Source organism: Cydia pomonella, chromosome 1, assembly GCF_033807575.1.
Source record: "Cydia pomonella isolate Wapato2018A chromosome 1, ilCydPomo1, whole genome shotgun sequence".
Taxonomy (NCBI): domain Eukaryota; kingdom Metazoa; phylum Arthropoda; class Insecta; order Lepidoptera; family Tortricidae; genus Cydia; species Cydia pomonella.
In genome coordinates this window covers 37,551,208-37,571,483 of record NC_084703.1, presented here as the reverse complement: position 1 = coordinate 37,571,483, position 20,276 = coordinate 37,551,208, and the positions used below count along the sequence as shown (strand labels likewise).

The 20,276-nt window shown below is 36.7% G+C and overlaps 1 protein-coding gene across 1 annotated transcript; it reads right to left on the bottom strand.

Moving 5' to 3' along the window:
- Nucleotides 1-1,244: 1,244 nt before the first annotated feature.
- On the bottom strand, nt 1,245-16,021 carry LOC133522149 (dnaJ homolog subfamily C member 5). Its single transcript, XM_061857380.1, has 2 exons — nt 15,217-16,021; nt 1,245-2,592 (listed from the first exon to the last, which is right to left on the bottom strand). Exons 1-2 carry the CDS (start codon nt 15,827-15,829, stop codon nt 2,567-2,569), a joined length of 639 nt encoding a protein of 212 aa, XP_061713364.1. The 5' UTR covers nt 15,830-16,021; the 3' UTR covers nt 1,245-2,566.
- Between the last annotated feature and the right edge of the window lie 4,255 nt (nt 16,022-20,276).

The following is a 20,276-nucleotide window of genomic DNA, read 5'->3' as shown; positions in this document are numbered from 1 at the left end:
TGCACCAAAGCGTGCTGGGCTTGTAGGCACTTATTCGCCAGTTCATTGAAGTAAGCTACCAACACGTTTTCCAAGAAAGACTGGGCGTTTTTGCTGATATTCCATTGAATAAAATTTTCATATGCTGCCAATTATTAGTCACCTGATTTTGACGGTAAAAGGCTATCGTTCTCGGCTCTTGCCTCTATTAGTATTAGTGGCAGCGTCAATTTTATGTTTTCTTCATTTTCAATGCTTGAAAATGACATTTTCGTCAATATATAAACTAAAAACATGCAAAACTAGGTACTCCAATTTTATGACATATACGGAAAATGGCTGGCGCGTTATTTTTTTTACGCACGATTCCAATGCGCGCGCAAGGCAAAGGCGCGAACGAAATCGACAAACAGCCAATTAAAAAAATGTAAAAAAGCTAATCTTTTCCTATTTCTATTCGACGGATGGAGATCAAATCGATAAAATGTTATGTTTATTCATTACATGAATTACGAGATTATTTAATCTATAAATAATTATGTTTGGTGTGATAAAACCTCTTTGAATTAACATTTGAAACTTAATAGTTGGTTAGAAAAAATGTTTTACTTGACCAAATTAAGAAGGCACCGTTTCCATGTATATTATTAGCAATCAGTTACCTTTTTAACTCAGTCCGATAATATAATAAAAAAGCACGAGTGTTATAATATACTGAAAACCAAAATCGGTGGAATAAAAACGTCTTTTTGAGCAAGTGAGTAGAAATATGTTTTACGTATGGTATGCCGTATATGCAGATGTTGATTATGATAAGAAAAGCCTTGATTGATGTAATAGTAATCCATGGCAAGTATAATTATACCGACTGACCATGAACGGAAAAAATATTAAGAAATTACACTGGGAACTTAGTTTTTCGGTAAATTATTTTTATAATTTCATTACATTTAAATCGCTAAGCATTTTTATTCATAACGCAAATCGCGGGGCCAAATAAATATTATTATTACCTAAACATAAGTGAATGAACCTAAATGCTCGTTCGAAGGAACAGTCAGGACAAGTAGATTATGCATGCACTTCTGTAGAAAGAGTTATCTACTTTTCTCTGGATCTGATTGTAACAACATGATGGCAATCCATCACTGTTATCTTACAAATATACATTACCTTCTTAATAGCAGCCAAGTAATATCTCTCTCTGAAGAGAATAGGTTAAAAATATTAAAATCATAGCCATGGCAATATAATAATTAACAATACTTAGGATAATACTTTATTGACGTAACTTTGAAGAATAAAACAATTTAAACATATTATGTATGGAAGGAATATCTATTTTCGGTGGTTGAATTATAGGGCTTAGTCTCCGCTACGTACAGTGTCACATAGTACGGGAATAAAATTACATTTCTACAAAACGGGACGCTCTACGTAGCACCCGGCATCAACGGGAGACGACTCAAGCCTTAGAACATACGTATACAGCCAATATTTAAAAAACTAGTCCTTAATGACCGAATCATTTGAGATAATGAATATAGGTACATATTACTTTTAAGTCGAATATTCGTAAGCAATTATTTTGAAAGCTATATTTTGAGACGAACTGCGCAGATAAACTTGACTGTGATAGGCGTAATAGCACGTATCTCGCTTGTGTTCGCTTGCTTAAGACGAAAGGGGACGACCGCCCCGAAACCGCCTCTCCATACAAATGTAGTTCCCATTTTCCTCTCTGGATATTAACATTATTGAAAATATTTTTACCATTTGATGTGTTTTAATCATAGCTATGCCCGACAGGTTGATTCTTTCGAATTTTTGAATATTATAAGAGTCAGGAGCATTAAAAAATTAGTATGAAACTTATTTTTCGCTCCTAATTCTCATAATAATTTAAAAAACTAAATAATTCAAACGGTCGGGCCTAGTATTTTTAATAATAAAAGTTATAGCTATGATTAAAATACATCAAATTGTGTAAAATTATTTTCCATAATGTCAATATCCAGAGAGGAAGATGAGGACTGCGTTTGTATGGAGAATCGATCGTCCCCTTTCCTCTTTTAAGTATCACGGTAGCTTTTTTGATAAGATTCGTTCAAAGAAAGATTTGCGGGCGTTTAAGTAGGTTACAGTGTTGAAAAGTCAAAAGAAAATACTGTACCGGAAAATAATAGCAATCTGACTAGATGATGTCTCTGAAACCTTTCCGCACACGTATTCAATTTATATGTAGTGCAACAGTTCTTTTCGCGGCACGATTTTTCCCTTGACTAAACCAACACTAACTCTCTTCTCTCTGGAACCACAGTTAAAAACAAAATAAGAACAGAAAGTGTTTTAAATGGATAGAAAAATAGTTTGCATGTCTCTTATAAACATGGTCACATATAGACTAGCCACAGGCAGAAAAGTAATATCAGAATAATATTGTTGAAAAATAATTATACAAAATTAAAAATATAACTTACAGTTAATAATAAAAGGCTCGAATTTTATCAGCAACAGTGCGCAATCATGGTTAATTTATTTCTTCATTACTCTTAAATATACGTTAGACTAGCCGAGAATAGGTACTTCACGTGTACTTTGGAATACTGCTTCCTGAAAATAAGAAAATATAAACGGTTACGATTACATAACGGAGATAAATAAGTATATAAAATGACAACACTATGGGAGACTTGACGACTAAACTTTGGGTATTTTTATTCGAAAAAGTGTCAGAAGCTTACGTAACGTACTTTTATAAAGTAGCATTGTGCATTCAAATTCTTATGTATGACATCGCAAAAATAGCTACATGGCTAAAATATATGAGGTTATGATCTCTTTCTGCCACTTTCTCGAGCTCAAATAGCTTTAAATAAGATTGGGATACCTGATATTATTAAATGAGAGAGATTATTTCATAATGCAGTAATTTATTTGAATCCAAGTACGTTAATTACATATAAGAACCTTATTAGGTACCTACTATTTAATATAGTCGTTGACTAGTACAATGTTAAATACTTTAAATATTAACAGCAGGCGCAGGAGCCCTGCACGCGCAAGCTTCGAGCGCCAGCCCAACGCGGCTGCGTCGTATATTCTCAGTCGTAATTCCGAACAATTGTTTAGGTACCTAATTGTTTTGGAATACCATCTAATAAGCTAGATACAGTAAAACTCCGCGGAGACGCGGCTCGAGTGGCTCCGTCGCAAGGGAGCTTGCGCACCGGCCACGGCGAGCGCGCCGTTCCGGGAGTAACATTAAACTTCACACAAAATTAATACCTACAATTGGACTATCCGTATTTAAAGAGATTTTTAAGTCATAACAGTGTATTAGGTTTATAGAAACGTGAATGTGGATATTACGTTTAAGCGATTGTGAATAAAATATCGATATAGCTCGTTATTCTTACCTTATAACTATAATACATAACACAGTGATCAACAATCTCGTTTCGCTCTGAATAATAAATCTAACGTCTTATTCAACTAGGATTAATCTTAATTATACGTGAATACATAATAAATTAAAATACACTATTATTCAGAAGCTGCAATTCCAATGCTAAACCCAGACTAGCTAAACAAATCAGTACCCGAAACTAAACTGACACAATATCACTATGCCATCCCCTAGCTTTAATAGTCAACCAAGTTGACATTTCTATTAATTACATCATAAGTTTAGTTTGGTCAATAACAATTTACAAACTGTTACACTAATATCGAAGTGAATAATCCCACTTAACATAGACAGCCAGTTGCCAATTATAAGCCGGTAATTAGAAAACATAACAAGCATAACTACAATATACAAATCAGCTTTTAGTTTTTAATACTAACCTGTATTAACCTAGTTCAGCAATAATAATGACACGCGTTCATTCAGTCAAGATTAACATGTTAAATGCTAAGGTTGCAAATTACGCCCCCGCATTGAAAGTGTGAATCTTTTTTAAAGGAATAGCACCAGCGCGGTAAACCGGACCAGACAAATAAAAACTACACAAAACCCTACTAAACTACAAACACTTGTTGCACATAAAAATCATAATCCACTAATTTTCCTATTGGTTTTATTCTTAGTACTTTATACAATAGAACAAGTAGTATTATGTACGTAGCAGTGGTGCGACGGTTATTAAATCGATTTCTAACCATTCCTATCGATGTTAAGACTAATGGATGCATTTTTGGACACCTATCAAAGTACCTTAAAATATTATTTTACAATACATTAAATAAATACGGTTAATTCTTAGTTCGGCTTACCCGGGTCGGTATAATATCTGGCACCATGCCACTGGTACGCAAGTACGAAAAGATCGGAAAAATCGTTGCTTGAATGAGCCAACCGGTCGCCTCTGTGCATTATGCAACTACCTCGTCCATATAGTCATGTAAAACTATTAAAATTACATAATATAATTGATACCAAGAGCTGTAATTGTCCTTTTTATAATTTATTTCAATTTACTTCACATATTGTATTTTAACCCCCGACGCAAAAAGAAACAGGTGTTATTATACAAGGAGTGGTTCAGTAGAAAAGTGGCAGTGAATTATATTGTTTTTTTTTTACTAATTATGAAGCAGTTTATTATACTATATAATAACAATAAAGTCATATTGGGAAATATCAGTTTGTTTGAGTTTTCTCATTTTTATTGCAATGTACTTCGCAATTTTTTGTACAACAGAATTTGACAATCTTCACCTGCCGTTTTCCATAATGCCACACTTGAATTTCAATTTTCACAACTAGTTGTATGCTTTTAGGAATATCATCTTAAGAGTAAATTATACCAATAAACTGGAGTTCATCTTCGGTAGTCAGGAAGTCTCTCCAATCTAACCTCTGACAGAGGTTTTTCTATGGGAGACAAATTTCTGTAAAAATCGCAAATACACAGAAATTGAAATTCTATGTAACTACCTCAAAGTAAAATCAAAAAATTGCAATATAGAATATAAGACAATTTAATAATGCATTAAGTAGCTTATCAAACTTAAAGAAAAAACTATGTTTATGAGAAACACCTCATAAATTCTCACAGAAGACGATGTTCAAAAAGTCTTAAGAGACGTAATATAAAAGGAGAACACCGAGAGTATTACTTGTATAGAATAGCATGTACGGATTACAACAGAAATGCGCTATTTAAAAATTATCACTAAATAAAATGAAAAACCACATAACGTGCTGCTACTTTATTTCTGAACCACTCCTTACATGTTAATAGCATTTTCGCGAGTCATTTGTTGAACGAATGACTAAATTTTACGGCGGTAACAACCACTTCATAAGCCTCGTTTTAGGGTCTCAGACAAGCAATATCTGGGCTGATTATACTTATAACAGTACAGCGCTCTGCGTGTTCAATATAATAGCGCTTTCAGAGTGCTAGTGGGGCAGCCTGAATTCTAGATAGCATCGGTGATGTTAGCGCAGGCGCGGAAGAACTGCTTCTACACCACCATGCGCGAGCAAGCTACACCCCTTGTGCGCAGAGTGAGGGTCAGCTCCTAGAGCATTCTGAGTATCGTAGCAAACAGATTAGATTGTCTGTACCTGAATAGTTGCTGCTTGATACACATTCGAAATAATAAATAAATAGCTAACGTTAATAAGTATAGTTATGTCGTTCTAACACTAGGAATAGACTATTTACTAACACAATGATCCTCGATGGTCTTAAGACGATGGTGGACGACCGCTTCCCCATACAAACATAGTCCCCATTTTCCTCTATGGATATTAACATTATAAAAAATGTATATTTACGCAATTTCATGTATATTAACCACAGCTATGTCCCTTAGTGATTTGTTCCAATTTTTAATCATTATAAGCTTTCTAAAATTTTATGAAATTAATTTTTGGCTCCTAACTCATATAATAAGCTAAAAAAGCTTTTTTTTTTATTTCCTCTATTCGGAAAGTTCACCTTTCATAGGCTGATAGTCGGGTGGTAAGTTGCATTTCCCACCCTAGGGTGGAAAGTATTTTTTTTTGTACTTCGAGCAACGGCTAACAGCCACATATGTCATATTATACATTTTCAGACCAAGTATTATCGAAATTAAATTGCATTGCATTATTAAAAAAATATACTACTTGTATTTAATATATAAATGACGATCCATGTTTTTAAATATTATCATTACATTACATTCATTCATCCAGTTTCACCTTTTTAAGGCCCTTTCAGAGACATCCCTTTGTTTTAGATTTTTTAACCGATCAGAATGTAAATGGCTCCAATTCCAGTCATAACCTACATTTCTTGTGTTTAACTTTCCTCATAATCGAAATGAAAAGTAGTGTTTAACGAGGGTAAAAGTAACCGTCTCACCCTCGAACTATTGGCGAAATATCTCGGGTGTTATAGTTCTCGTTCCACTCTTGGTTAACAATCTACTATTATTCGTACCCACATCGTATTTTTGCGCAAAAATGGAACACATAGTGGCTTGCGTTACCAGGAAGTTACAAGGACATTGCGTAGTGAATACTCGATTCCTTCTCATCGAAAACTCCACACGCACAAGTGACAATTAAATGAGTCCAAACTTTTAATATTCATAATATACGAAGAGAATGCGATGTACATATTACATCGGTATATCTCATTTTTTACTTATGCCCTTTAAGACGAGACGAATAATTACATGCCGATACGATACTGAATAAATCATCGCATGTAATCTAGGATTGCGCCCGAACGTGGTATCGAATAGAAGTTTACATAGACAAACAATAAGATAAGCATCAGGACATTAGATACTCGTGTTAGAAACAATTAAAATGCCCATATCTTCAGAATGAACCGCCAACAGTTCCAAAGCATTATATGTGATTATAAATGAAAACATGCAGTTCGCCAAAGAACGAAATACATATTACGGTTTCATATCAGTAAATTTGAGAGAAAATGTCAGTTAAGCCAGAGTTTAATATAGGCATTAGTTTCAATGTTAAAGACGAAGTGTGACTCTTAGCACTACCTAAGGACCGTGCCAGAATGATAGTGGACAAGTTTATGATCATATAAATACTTGTTTCTGTGTCAAAGAGTAAAACTTTTTAGTCGTTTATAAAGGCCAGTTAAGTGTATTTTTTGACAGTGACAAATACCAGTTTAAATTCTAATGCATTATCAAGATGGCACGAATAAACTTAGAAGTTCGCAAAAATATTTTGGACGACTGGTGCAAATTAAAGGGTATGACGTTCAGAAAACTCGCTAAAAAGTATAACGTTGGTCCATCAGGTGTGCACAAATTAATAAAAAAGTTCGGTGAAACTACTAGTTTACAAGATCTGCCTAAGTCTGGCAGAAAGCGAGGTACGTGGGACTCGTCACTGGAGAAGAAAGTGATGCGGATGTTTCTACAAAAACCGTCCCTTTCGGTACGAGACGCCGCGAAAAAAGCCAATACGTCGTCTTCGACGATTCAGCGAATCAAACTCAGGTGTAACTTAAAAACATACAAGAAACAAAAACAGCCCAAACGAGATGATAAGCAGACGGCAGCTGTCCGAAAACGTACTAGAAAACTCTACGATATTGTACTAACCAAAAAAAAGCTATGCATAATAATGGACGATGAAACATATTGTAAGTTTGATTTTAAAACCTTACCAGGACCCCAGTTCATCACGGTACCCGCTAGTAAAAAGGTTAATCAAAAGGATAAGGCCATCTGTATTGAGAAATTCGGCAAGAAGATATTAGTTTGGCAGGCAATCTGTCAATGCGGGATGCGGTCTAAAGCATTCTTTACCACAGAAAACTTGAACACCGAATTATATCGCAAGGAGTGCTTGCAGAAAAGGCTGCTACCCTTCATCAAAAGGCACAGGATACCGACTTTATTTTGGCCAGACTTGGCATCATGCCATTATTCTAAGGTCACACTAGAATGGTATAAAACCAACAAAGTGGACGTAGTTCAAAAATACATGAACCCGCCTAACTGCCCCGAAGTCCGGCCTATTGAAAGATACTGGGCTATAATGAAGCGGCACCTACAAAAAAATGTCAAAGCTGCAACGTCAGTCAATGACTTCAAGAAAAAGTGGAATAGGGCATCAGAAAAAGTGACAGACTTCGTCGTCCAAAATCTGATGAAGAATATAAAAAAGAAAGTCAGATTGCAAGCAAAATAAGTAGTTAACAGTGAATTCCTAAAAATAGTTTATTAAGAGGATGTTAAAGTTTGGTTTATTTTATGTTTTATTTTTATATATTACTCAGAATTTAAAAAAATGCACCTTTCCAGTTGTCCACTATCATTCTGGCACGGTCCTTAATGATGAGGGATTTTGCCTAGAGGATCCCTGTACTGTAGGCTTAAAATATGTATAATGTAAAATTTTACTTTTACTATGAATCATTCTACAATAATTCTACTACTCACACTCACAAGGTTACATAACCTTATTATAAGTGGAGGGGTCACAAACAATATGTACCTACTTGTAAAATAGTTTGACAAAACATGGGTTAAGGTATAAGGTAGTCACAGATATCAGACATGCTTGATTACCTGTTTGATAAAAGAAATATGTATCACCGATGAATTATGCTAACCGGATAAGATAAAACATAATGAGGTATAGATAAGTCAACAGTCACAGCTGTGTAGATACCTACATTGAAATAAAATAGGTGGTATACGTTTATAAGATGAGGCCCATGAAGCGCTTGGTTAGAGAGGAACTTAAAGAATGTAACATAAATATATAAAGTTACTAAATACAACACAAGAGATTACTTAAACACCCTTTACGTGCAAATGTAGTGAATATGTAGAATTATTGTTGACCTAATATTTTTTTGACTGTACTTATGTCACGCGTACCAGTGCACGTCGTTCTAGCGCGGGTTTGGTACCTATGCATTTAGGCACATGTGGTTTTGTACCATTAATTTAATCTTTTCTTTCTATTGTATAAAATAATTTTAGTGCAATACATATATAACTTTCTTATCATGCACTATTGGTAAGCAAACAATAAACATATTTTTATTTAAATTTTGGGAAATGTAGTTTTTACTAATTTACTTATAATGTATTAAAATATTAATCGCTTAAAGGGCTTTAAGTTTCGCGAAATCCATGAGGAGATGGGTATTTTCATACGCGATAAATTCTTACGAAACATATATAGGGTAGGTAAAACAATATTTTTGAAAATATGTATTCAAATTACATACTTACATAACACCTATCATTGTTATCAATTTCATACAAAAATAATAAATTTTAATTCATCTTATTTCATTGAGAATACCTAATTATTTTTTCTGGAAGTTTTAGAAATGGAAACAGTATTCCAAAACTAAAACTTCTTAAACACCAACAACAAAGAGCATGTAGCGAAAACAGAACTAAAAAGTGGGTTATGATTTTCAAGACGAGGGTTACGAGATTCTATATTACTACAGCGGCAGCGGTTTTGTGGTTTACAGATATTTTCCTACAAGGATTACAATGCTAGTTAACAACCATTAAGGCGAACGATTTCTATCGCCAAAGAGTGGGAGCGTAATATATAAATATGGCCGGGATCAGGACGGGAGTGAAACGAGCAACCCGGCGCGGTAAGATCGGAGCCGTATATTAACTAGTTAATATGGTGTTTAAAAATATACGACTGTCATTTATTTTGATGTATTTTTTTCTTAACCAAGCAGGATGTAAATAAAGAGAGGTTTAAATGTAAGTATTTTGTCAGAAAATATTTATTGATACAAGTTTTTATCGCCGATTGTATGTTTCTTACAAAAGGAAACTAATAATATTCATTGAGATAATTCCAAAAAACCCAAACAATTAGGTAGGTTGCGTAGTTTCATTAAAGAGTTCCTATCATGTGTCTATCATCAGATCAGCTAGATCTCGATGGTATGGTACCATACGAGTAATATTGCATTGTCATCCAACTGACAAATGTTTGTGAAGTTTCAGCTCAATCGAATAATGGGAAGCAGGTCTAATTTAGTTTGCAAGATTTGATCCGAACATACATACATACAAACATTGATAGTTAAAAATTGTAAAAATAGAGGTATATTTAGAATCTTTTTTCTAACGAGCGAAGTTCATCCAATTATGTTCCGGGTACCCGAGGAACATCCATGAAGGTCACAAATATAGCATATACTTTATTTTGCATATTAATACATAGCAGTTGTAAATAAACCCCTCGCCATCATTTTAAACCTCTAGTGCCCTGCTGCACTCGGCGGGTAATAAAGCGTATCTGTCTTTGCTACTACCGAATCGTAGGAAACCTTTAAAAACTCCAACAATTATACCATTAACACCTAGCCTAAGCTGTACTGATGAGCAGTAGTGGTACTGATCGAAATAATATATTATTCGATCGATATAAAACGCTAAACAGTTAATATTTCATAACGCTGAGGGCTCACCGTGAACATCGAAAATCGAAATTTCTCTCTATCGCTATTGGGACCGTGCGAAGTGCATGGTGGGGGTAAGTAAAGCGATCCCAGCGCATAAGGTGCTAAAAATTAGAACTAACTGCGGAGAGCGTCTTTAACATTACATACAAGTTATATGGCTCGAAGTGAAACTTTCATTTACGATTACTCCTGAAATATTCATTTAAATTGTATGGTGTAATGGACCATTGTAATCTGTATGAAATGCTTAATATAAGTAACATATTTAATTTGATAATTATTAATACTGTATCCGTGTAAATAGCTTTGCAAATGCCACATACTACGTCATCTTTTTCTAGAAGTTAAGAATGGGTATAGTAAGTTATCCTTAAAAGATAGACATTCAACATCGCGGACTTTTTTGTAGACCCATGAAAGAGAGACAACTCCACAATATTGTTATAGCTCAAACGGATTAGGCAGCGTTTTCGATTAAAGCTCCTAGCCAGCGTGATTTTTTCTAACAGTATCGTTATATTTCAACCAATTTACACAAAACCTTAACAAGTTATATACCTAAACTTTCCTCATGAATCACTCTATTGATAGATGATAGTCGTATGAAAATCTGTTCAGCAGTTTTTAATTTTGGAGTAGTTTTATAAGATGTAGTGAATTGACGTTTTCCCCTAGACTTGCGGACGCTAGATGTCGTGACAGTCGTGCACATAGTGAGTTGCATATTGAGTGATTTCGATAGAGGTGATAGGTCGATAGACAAGACAATGAAGTTAAAATTATGCCATAACACGTTAAATTTAATAAAAGTTTACGGGGTTCAAATCGCATAGGCAAAAAACATGCGGAACTCTACCATCGCAAAGGCTAAAAATATTTAAATCTTACGGCCGTTTAAAATCCTCAAATCGGGACTATACAGGGAGCAGGGCTGCCAGATCGTATAATTCTATACAAATTTCGTATAATCGGACTGATTATTGTATCTATTATGTAATATGTATACATGTGGTAATTCCGTATTTTTGGATACAAAAAAACACGGACGTTTATTTCGCCTTTTTATTTCACGGCGGGATTAAAAGAGACTGATTGCTAACTTGATAATATGATACAGTGACGGTTTGAGTGATTTTCTCTTTAGGCTCTGACCATTTGATCGTTTGGTGTTCTATATGAGATGAGGGGTGTTTGTTAATCTGTGAGATGTGTTTTATATTTTTTGCTGTAGTTTGGCGGCACTTATTAAGAGATTTTAGTTACTACTTAATAAATATGTCGGTTTAATAAAGAAATCGGGTATATTTTGTGTATAATGCAAACGAATTTCGTGTATTTTTTGACAGTTTATAATCAAGAGCGCCGCGACAGCATCTCGTCCACGAGATAGACAACACGTCTTTTTCCAAATGTAGCCGTATGTGGCGTAAAATGGTGCCCTATGTTCAGAGAACAGAAGTTCAGAAATATCGTATCGCTTTTTTAGACCACAATACGGTTGCCAATAATTTAATTAGCAATCTTGAGACCTTTCTCTAGTGACTTTTTGGATACCAATCCTGATTATTGGACTGTCGCTCGATATAAAAAGATCACGAACATAGGTCTAAAATGCACTTTAAAGATGCACAAAAGCTAATAATATGAAAATTGCTTCTAAAACTACGCATATTTATTTTAAAGGGAACTCATCGATTGCTTTTTTTGTTAAAACTTACATCAAATTAAAATTACACGCAAAAACAAAACATTCTCACTCACGCTTACGCTCAGTGAGAAGAACATGAACGTAGGGAGCCTTAATTAGAGAGGGACGGGTAATCTATTGCGCGGGCACGATACTGTCGACGTTGCGGTGCTCCTGTGCTTAGCCTACTTAGCTCACTTAGCATTAAACAATCAGAAAAAAGATCACTTTTACCTTAAACACGTGAAAAACATAATAATAACATTTAATTGTTTTTACAGTATGTATGCCATAGATCCTGCCTACACTTTGTCTATTCTTATGTCTTAGATGAGCAAGTACCTATTATGTATGTATAGTGTAAATTCTCTAATCACAAAATATTAAAAAGAAAACCATAATAAATAAACTAAATTTTATAGATGGGTCATAGTCATAAGTAAATAGTTTTAAGGCCTCACTAAAGAATGTAATTTACCTGAATTTTAATATAATTAAGTATCAAAAAAATACATTTATATGTATAAAGATACAGGAATGGACTTCTGGCTTTAAGTCACTCAATCCAACTCACGCGGACTAATATGTAAGTAATGAGTTGTAAAAGGGTTGATATAGTTTATCTTTCTCCTATTATTGTTATTTTGTATGTAAAGTTCAAGCATAATGTTGCAATATTGTATGTTGTCACCTTTTGCAAACTTGTATCTCTTGGATAACATGGTCATTACTCTGTTCAGTTTTATTAATTTTATCATACAAGGGCTATATAATATTTTTTAGTCAATAACATGACTTGGGGAGGGATAGAAGGTTGTGAGACTGAGAACAGAGACCTATACGAATTACGCAAATACACCCTATCTATCTAAAGTAAAGTATCTATCTAGATCTACATCTTGTAACTGCGTAATTCCGAATGACTTCCGACTGTCCATTCATTCAGAAAATAACCCCTAGCATGATAGATGGTTATCGGAACTCCCGCTTTACGAACGTAATTTGCCCTTGGAATTAGCAGAGTACAGTTAATGCTTTCGCTGCGGCAATCAGTGAACCTCATAATTAAACATACTTTGCATGAGGACTTTCGACTTCATCCAGCAGTGACTGTGCCAAAGGTAGTTAGAACTTAAATGACTTTATACAACTATCCATAACCAGGAGTAGCCAGTGTACACATATGAGTTTTAAAGGCTTGAGGGATAAATACTCACATTAAGTCTTCACAACTCAAAGACCTTCTCATTGTCGAATGCTATTGAGCCTCAAGGCTTTAATACTCAAGATTAGCTATAAATTACCACTCTAATTTGTGGTGGTCAAACTGGAGCATTATTGTTGGTTTAGATATATGAGAAGTAAACATCTATCAAGTCTAGGCTGGGCAATAGGGATTCTCGATTTGCATTATCAAGGTTTAACCTTTCATATGCGCCTGTCAAAAATTTGCCATTTATTTAGCAACTATGACATCTTCATGTTTAAGATGAATTTGGTTGAATATACATGGAGCAGATCTGCTCCTAAGCATACCAAAGGTTAAGGTGGTCAGGCGAAAGCTTATGCACTTTTATTCTGACCCCAAGCATTGAACAGATTTTCACAGATAAAGTTTTTAGAAAATACCAGTGACGTCTCCAATGAAGTGGCAAGGGGGAAAAGGTATATCTGATGCCCCTCCCAACATTTACTTCCATCAGGAAAAATGTTAGGCAATATTTCAAAATATTACATACATACCTCAAAGTCTAAATAGTTAATTTGCAAATGAAATAGATTCAGTTTAGTGAGTATAAGGACATCAATCTTAATTTTCCTATTAAAATTGACTAAGTATATTTTTATCTCCTTTGGTACTACAACCCATATTCTCTAGGAGCAAATGGCAAAACAACAAATTGCAGTATCATATAATTCACATCAACCAGACGGGAGTGGATTAGCTGCCTCCGCATCACAGCAAATAGCACTATCACAATAAGAAATTATTTTAAAAATGGAATTATGAGCTACAGAAACTAAAGTATAAGTTAGCAATGAATTTTCTTTTGAGATAGGGCTATTTTGCTTAGTTGGGTAGCATTAATCCATCATCTAAAAACTTTTGCTGCCAAGGACTAAACAGCACAGACTGCACTAGTCAGGTATGTCCAGGTAAGAAAAGTAAAATTATAGAAACACTGATATCAAACTGCAGCTTAATTGTCCAGAGATCCAACTGGCATAAGTTTGTTATAGTTGATAATCAGTGCATAGTTGAAACTTGAAACATCATAAAACTAACCAATAAAAGAGGTAATTTGGCTGACTTATGCTCGTACAAGTTTATAGTTTAAATCATATGGTCAATTAATTTAGTTCTGCACTGTAATCTGCTATAATAGTACTTACTACAGTTTTATTCTCCATGCAGTGCTGCATTTAGAACATAAATGGTGACAATTGAAAGAAATTAAGCAACTAAATGTGGATTTCCATCACCGAAGGGTCCTTATGCTTTGAGAGCAATATGGATGTTTCCATCAGAAATCTATCAGAAACATCCTCATTGCAGATGAAGCATAAAGACTCTTATCTGATGGAAAGCCACAAATAAAGAGGATTGCCTCATTATTATCACAAAAAGGTTGTGAACAAAATAATGTGAATATTTCATGTAATATTATGTCTATCATCCCTGACCTCTGACAAAGAAGTAGAAGCAGTCTTCATAACATATACATTTGTATCCATAGGTATAGGTATATCTCGGCCTGAGAGCAAGTGCTTAAACTATCATTAACCTGTAACTAATATTATGAACTATTTTACTAATGGTCAATTCAATGCATATAATGAGCAATGTTAGGAGGAAGGAAGTGAATTAAAACTTTACATTTTAATGTTTTGCTAGATGGTTGGATTGATTGTACTGACAACTTTTTCTTTCCTTCAAGCATTGTAGGAAAGCATCAATCAGAAACATTACAACCAAGAATATTAACTAAAATAGTTGTGGCAGCAAGGAATGGAGAGATCATTGCAGTGACAAAATGGAAACAATATTAAGATGAATATGTTGCATTTAAGTATGTTAATGTGAAATTCCATAATTGACCCCACCTGTGTTGAGGCCAGTATTTTCCGAGGCGCCAAAGGAGGCAGGCGCCGGTTCGGAGGAGCCGACGTCGGGAGGCGCGGGCATGGCGATCGGCGGCGCCTGCTTGCCAGACGGGCGGCCCTCGCCGCCGGGCTGCACGGTCACGGCCGCCACGCCGTCAGAGTCGTCGCGCTCCAGCGTGTGGTAGTCGCCTGACTCCTCTGGCGGGCGCGGCTTGCACTTTCCGCAGCAGCAGTTGCAGCAACAGCACAGGCAGCAGCAGAAGTAGCAGCCCGTCAGAATACCACATACGATAAACAGCGCCTTGCACCAGGTGCTCGTAACCACGAAATACGCATTAACATTCTCTTCGCCGAACTGTTCCGCAATGTACAGCCCGAGCGAGCCGTAATTGTCGTAAATGTTTCTCTTCGTCGCATCGCTCAAAATAGTATGTGCGCGGTTTACTTCTTTAAACTTTTCCGAAGCATCTGGATTATTGGGATTTTTATCGGGATGATATTTTAACGCCAATTTTCGGTAACTTTTCTTGACATCATCGGCTGTAGCAGTTTTGGGCACTTCAAGTATTTGGTAGAGACTGTCTCCGGCTGTTGATAGTTTCCTTTTATCCATTGCCTTTCTTTTCTGGTCACTACTTAAGACGGTTAGGTATATTTTGCGTTGGCTAATAATGAGCAGAAGCTGCAATGATCTGAATTTTCTACAAAGCAGTTTATCAAGTAGATAGTAATAAAAATTAGCCCCAGCCCAATCTACGTTTCACTGGTGACACAGACTAGACATCAAAGGCTGGTAATATTCATGTTACCAATCCCCGTTTTTGTCGATGGTTTAACGGACACATGATATAAATTATACATACCATTATACTGTTACAACTGAATGAGCTATTAATTAAACTACGACATATTTTGAAGATTGGAGTAAATAAGAATGCTAAACTGGGGATCAATGTAAGTAAGTATTTTGTTACGTATATAAATCATGCGTGATTGTCAATAATATAGATTAAATGCCGGTGGGTACCGCGCCTTATACGCGTGGCGAGTCTCGGCAGGCTTCCGCAGGCACAAGCGTGTAAACAGGGGGCCTACCGAAAACCAAAATTCGCAAATTGCGGGGAAAGAGCTTGGCGCGACCCGAGCCGACGTCGGTTTTTGGACACAGATCTAATGGGCCAATTAGATCTACACTTCCCGATATCGGGCCCAAAATCAGTCCCGATGTCGGGCCTGATAATCGTTTTCGTTTAACGGAATATCAGCATGTAAAAAATACTATATCTCTAATTACCAAAAATGTTTGATATTTTTGCCTATATACCATTTTTTTACATTTCAAATATTGTAAACGGTCTGGCCTTGTGGGTAGTGACACTGCCTATGAAGTAAGTACATATAAGTATTTTTAACTATATATATATATATATATATATCGTTGTCTAGGTACCACTAGGTACCCACAACACAAGCGTTATTGAACTTACTATGGGACTTAGTCAATTTGTGTAATAAAGTCCTATAATAAAAAATAAAAATATGTTTTTATAAATAATGGTACGGAACCCTTCGTGCGCGAGTCCGACTCGCACTTGGCCGATTTAGATTTTTATATATTTTAATTAAAAATGTGCCAAAACTGCCAAATGCAAGCCCAACACAAGTTCAATGTTCATGTCTGCCACGCTTGCCTGTCTGGGGCTATAACCACGAAAATCGAAGTTCGTCAATTGCGGGGATTTTCTCTGTCACTCTAAAAAAGAAAGATACCCGCAATTAAGAGTCCTTATTCCTACAGACGAGCGTATTTTGTAAAATGCTTCCTTTTTCATTCAAGATTACGACGTAACTATTAGTATTTATTCAAAAACTGATAACGTACTTAAATAATCGTTTCCTAAACTAGGGGCTCCAACAGTTCAAATTTTCATTTTCTCTTTTAAACCTCTTTTTTAATGAGGTTTTTTGGGAGTCTTTTCCAAATTTTGCAGTGAGATGTGGCGTTTCGGTTCTCAATTTTGCTATAAACAAGAATCATTTGGTACATGAATGACTACAATTTGATTCAACATATCTCGTACGAGGGGCTGGAATGATTAACAATCGAAGATTCATTTGAAAAAACTGATAAAATACCTTCCGAGTTTTCTTCATTTTTTTGGCGAAAACAGGGTTTTAGTATATTTTATTTCCGCAAATTGTACGCATGTTTTGCTTTAAAAATAATATTATAGCAAACTGTAACTTTATGTTAACCTATAAAAAAAAAATCGTAACTATGGGACCTACATTGCCGTAAATTTATATTTTTTTAAAACACGTATAAATCACGCAGCAGCGACGCCCCGCTCTCAGTCCGCGCGGAGCGCGCTTAGAGGAGGGACCTGTGCTCGATTGTCAGGCATTCGTTGCGATCGTAATCAGCTACGGAGTTCCGAGAAGTGCTATATACTGCGATTAGAAAATCTTAATAAAAGTTCATTTTTTACAGTATGCCTAACAGACTCGCTTATTGATGGATTTTCAGTGTTACTTTTTTTTTAATACTAAGTCGGTGGCAAACAAGCATACGGCCCGCATATGTACGCCTGCAACTCCAGAGGAGTTACATGCGCGTTGCCGACCCTAACCCCCTCCCGCCCCTCGTTGAGCTCTGGCAACCTTACTCACCGGCAGGAACACAACACTATGAGTAAGGTCTAGTGTTATTTGGCTGCGATTTTCTGAAAAACGCATTTTCACTTGAAATTACGTTAGGGTTTGCATTATTATTTTTGACCCGGATGAAGTCCAAGTTCTCATGATGGAGTCAGGAGTTGGTCACCAGAACTTCTAATCTACTAATTATAATCCCATCGTGTTTGGGCTCAAAAGATTTGCCCTGACGAACACCATCGATCTAGATGAGGTCCAGGGTCTCATGATGGAGTCAGGAGTTGGTCACTAGAACTCCTAATCTACTCATTATAATTCCATCGTGTTTGGGCTCAACAGAGTTGCCCTGATGAGCACCTTCAATCTAGACGAGGGCCAGGGTCTCATGATGGAGTCAGGAGCTGGTCACCAGAACTCCTAATCTACTCATCATAACTCCATCGTGTTTGGGTTCAATAGAGTTGCCCTGACGAGCACCATCAATCTAGATGAGGTCCAGGGTCTCATGATGGAGTCAGGAGCTGGTCACCAGATCTCCTAATCTACTCATCATAACTCCATCGTGTTTGGGCTCAATAGATTTGCCCTGATGAACACCATCGATCTAGATGAGGCCCAGGGTCTCATGATGGAGTCAGGAGTTGGTCACCAGAACTCCTAAACTACTCATCATAACCTCATCGTGTTCGGGCTCAATAGATTTGCCCTGACGAGCATCATCAATCTAGATAAAGTCCAGGGTCTCATGATGGAGTCAGGAGTTGGTCACTAGAACTCCTAATCTACTCATTATAATTCCAACGTGTTAGGGCTCAAAAGATTTGCCCTGATGAGCACCATCGATCTAGATGAGGTCCAGGGTCTCATGATGGAGTCAGGAGTTGGTCACCAGAACTCCTACTCTACTCATCATAACTCCAGCGTGTTTGGGCTCAATAGAGTTGCCCTGACGAGCACCTTCAATCTAGATGAGGTCCAGGGTCTCATGATGGAGTCAGGAGCTGGTCACCAGAACTCCTAATCTACTCATCATAACTCCATCGTGTTTGGGTTCAATAGAGTTGCCCTGACGAGCACCATCAATCTAGATGAGGTCCAGGGTCTCGTGATGGAGTCAGGAGCTGGTTACCAGAACTCCTAATCTACTCATCATAACTCCATCGTGTTTGGGCTCAATAGATTTGCCCTGATGAACACCATCGATCTAGATGAGGCCCAGGGTCTCATGATGGAGTCAGGAGTTGGTCACCAGAACTCCTAATCTACTCATCATAACCTCATCGTGTTCGGGCTCAATAGATTTGCCCTGACGAGCATCATCAATCTAGATAAAGTCCAGGGTCTCATGATGGAGTTAGGAGTTGGTCACTAGAACTCCTAATCTACTCATTATAATTCCAACGTGTTTGGGCTCAAAAGATTTGCCCTGACGAGCACCATCGATCTAGATGAGGTCCAGGGTCTCATGATGGAGTCAGGAGTTGGTCACCAGAACTCCTAATCTACTCATCATAACTCCATCGTGTATGGGCTCAATAGAGTTGCCCTGACGAGCACCATCAATCTAGATCAGGTCCAGGGTCTCATGATGGACTCAGGAGTTGATCACCAGAACTCCTAGTCTATTCATCATAACTCCATCGTGTTTGGGCTCAAAAGATTTGCCCTGACGAGTACCATCGATCTAGATTAAGTCGAGGGTCTCATGATGGACTCAGTAGTTGGTCACCAGAACTCCTAATCTATTCATCATAATGGTAATTTGATGGTGCTTGTCGGAGTAAATCTATTGAGCCCAAACACGATGGAGTTATGATAAATAGATTACGAGTTCTGGTGACCAACTCCTGACTCCATCATGAGACCCTGGACTTCATCTAGATCGATGGTACTCGTCAGGGCAAATCTTTTGAGCCCAAACACGATGGAATTATAATGAGTAGATTAGGAGTTCTAGTGACCAACTCCTGACTCCATCATGAGACCCTGAACATCATCTAGATTGATGGTGCTCGTGAGGGCAAATCTATTGAGCCCAAACACGATGGAGTTATGATGAGTAGATTAGGAATTATGGTGACCAACTCCTGACTCCATCATGAGACCCTGGACTTCATCTAGATCGATGGTACTCGTCAGGGCAAATCTTTTGAGCCCAAACACGATGGAATTATAATGAGTAGATTAGGAGTTCTAGTGACCAACTCCTGACTCCATCATGAGACCCTGAACATCATCTAGATTGATGGTGCTCGTGAGGGCAAATCTATTGAGCCCAAACACGATGGAGTTATGATGAGTAGATTAGGAATTATGGTGACCAACTCCTGACTCCATCATGAGACCCTGGACTTCATCTAGATCGATGGTGTTCGTCAGGGCAAATCTTTTGAGCCCAAGCACGA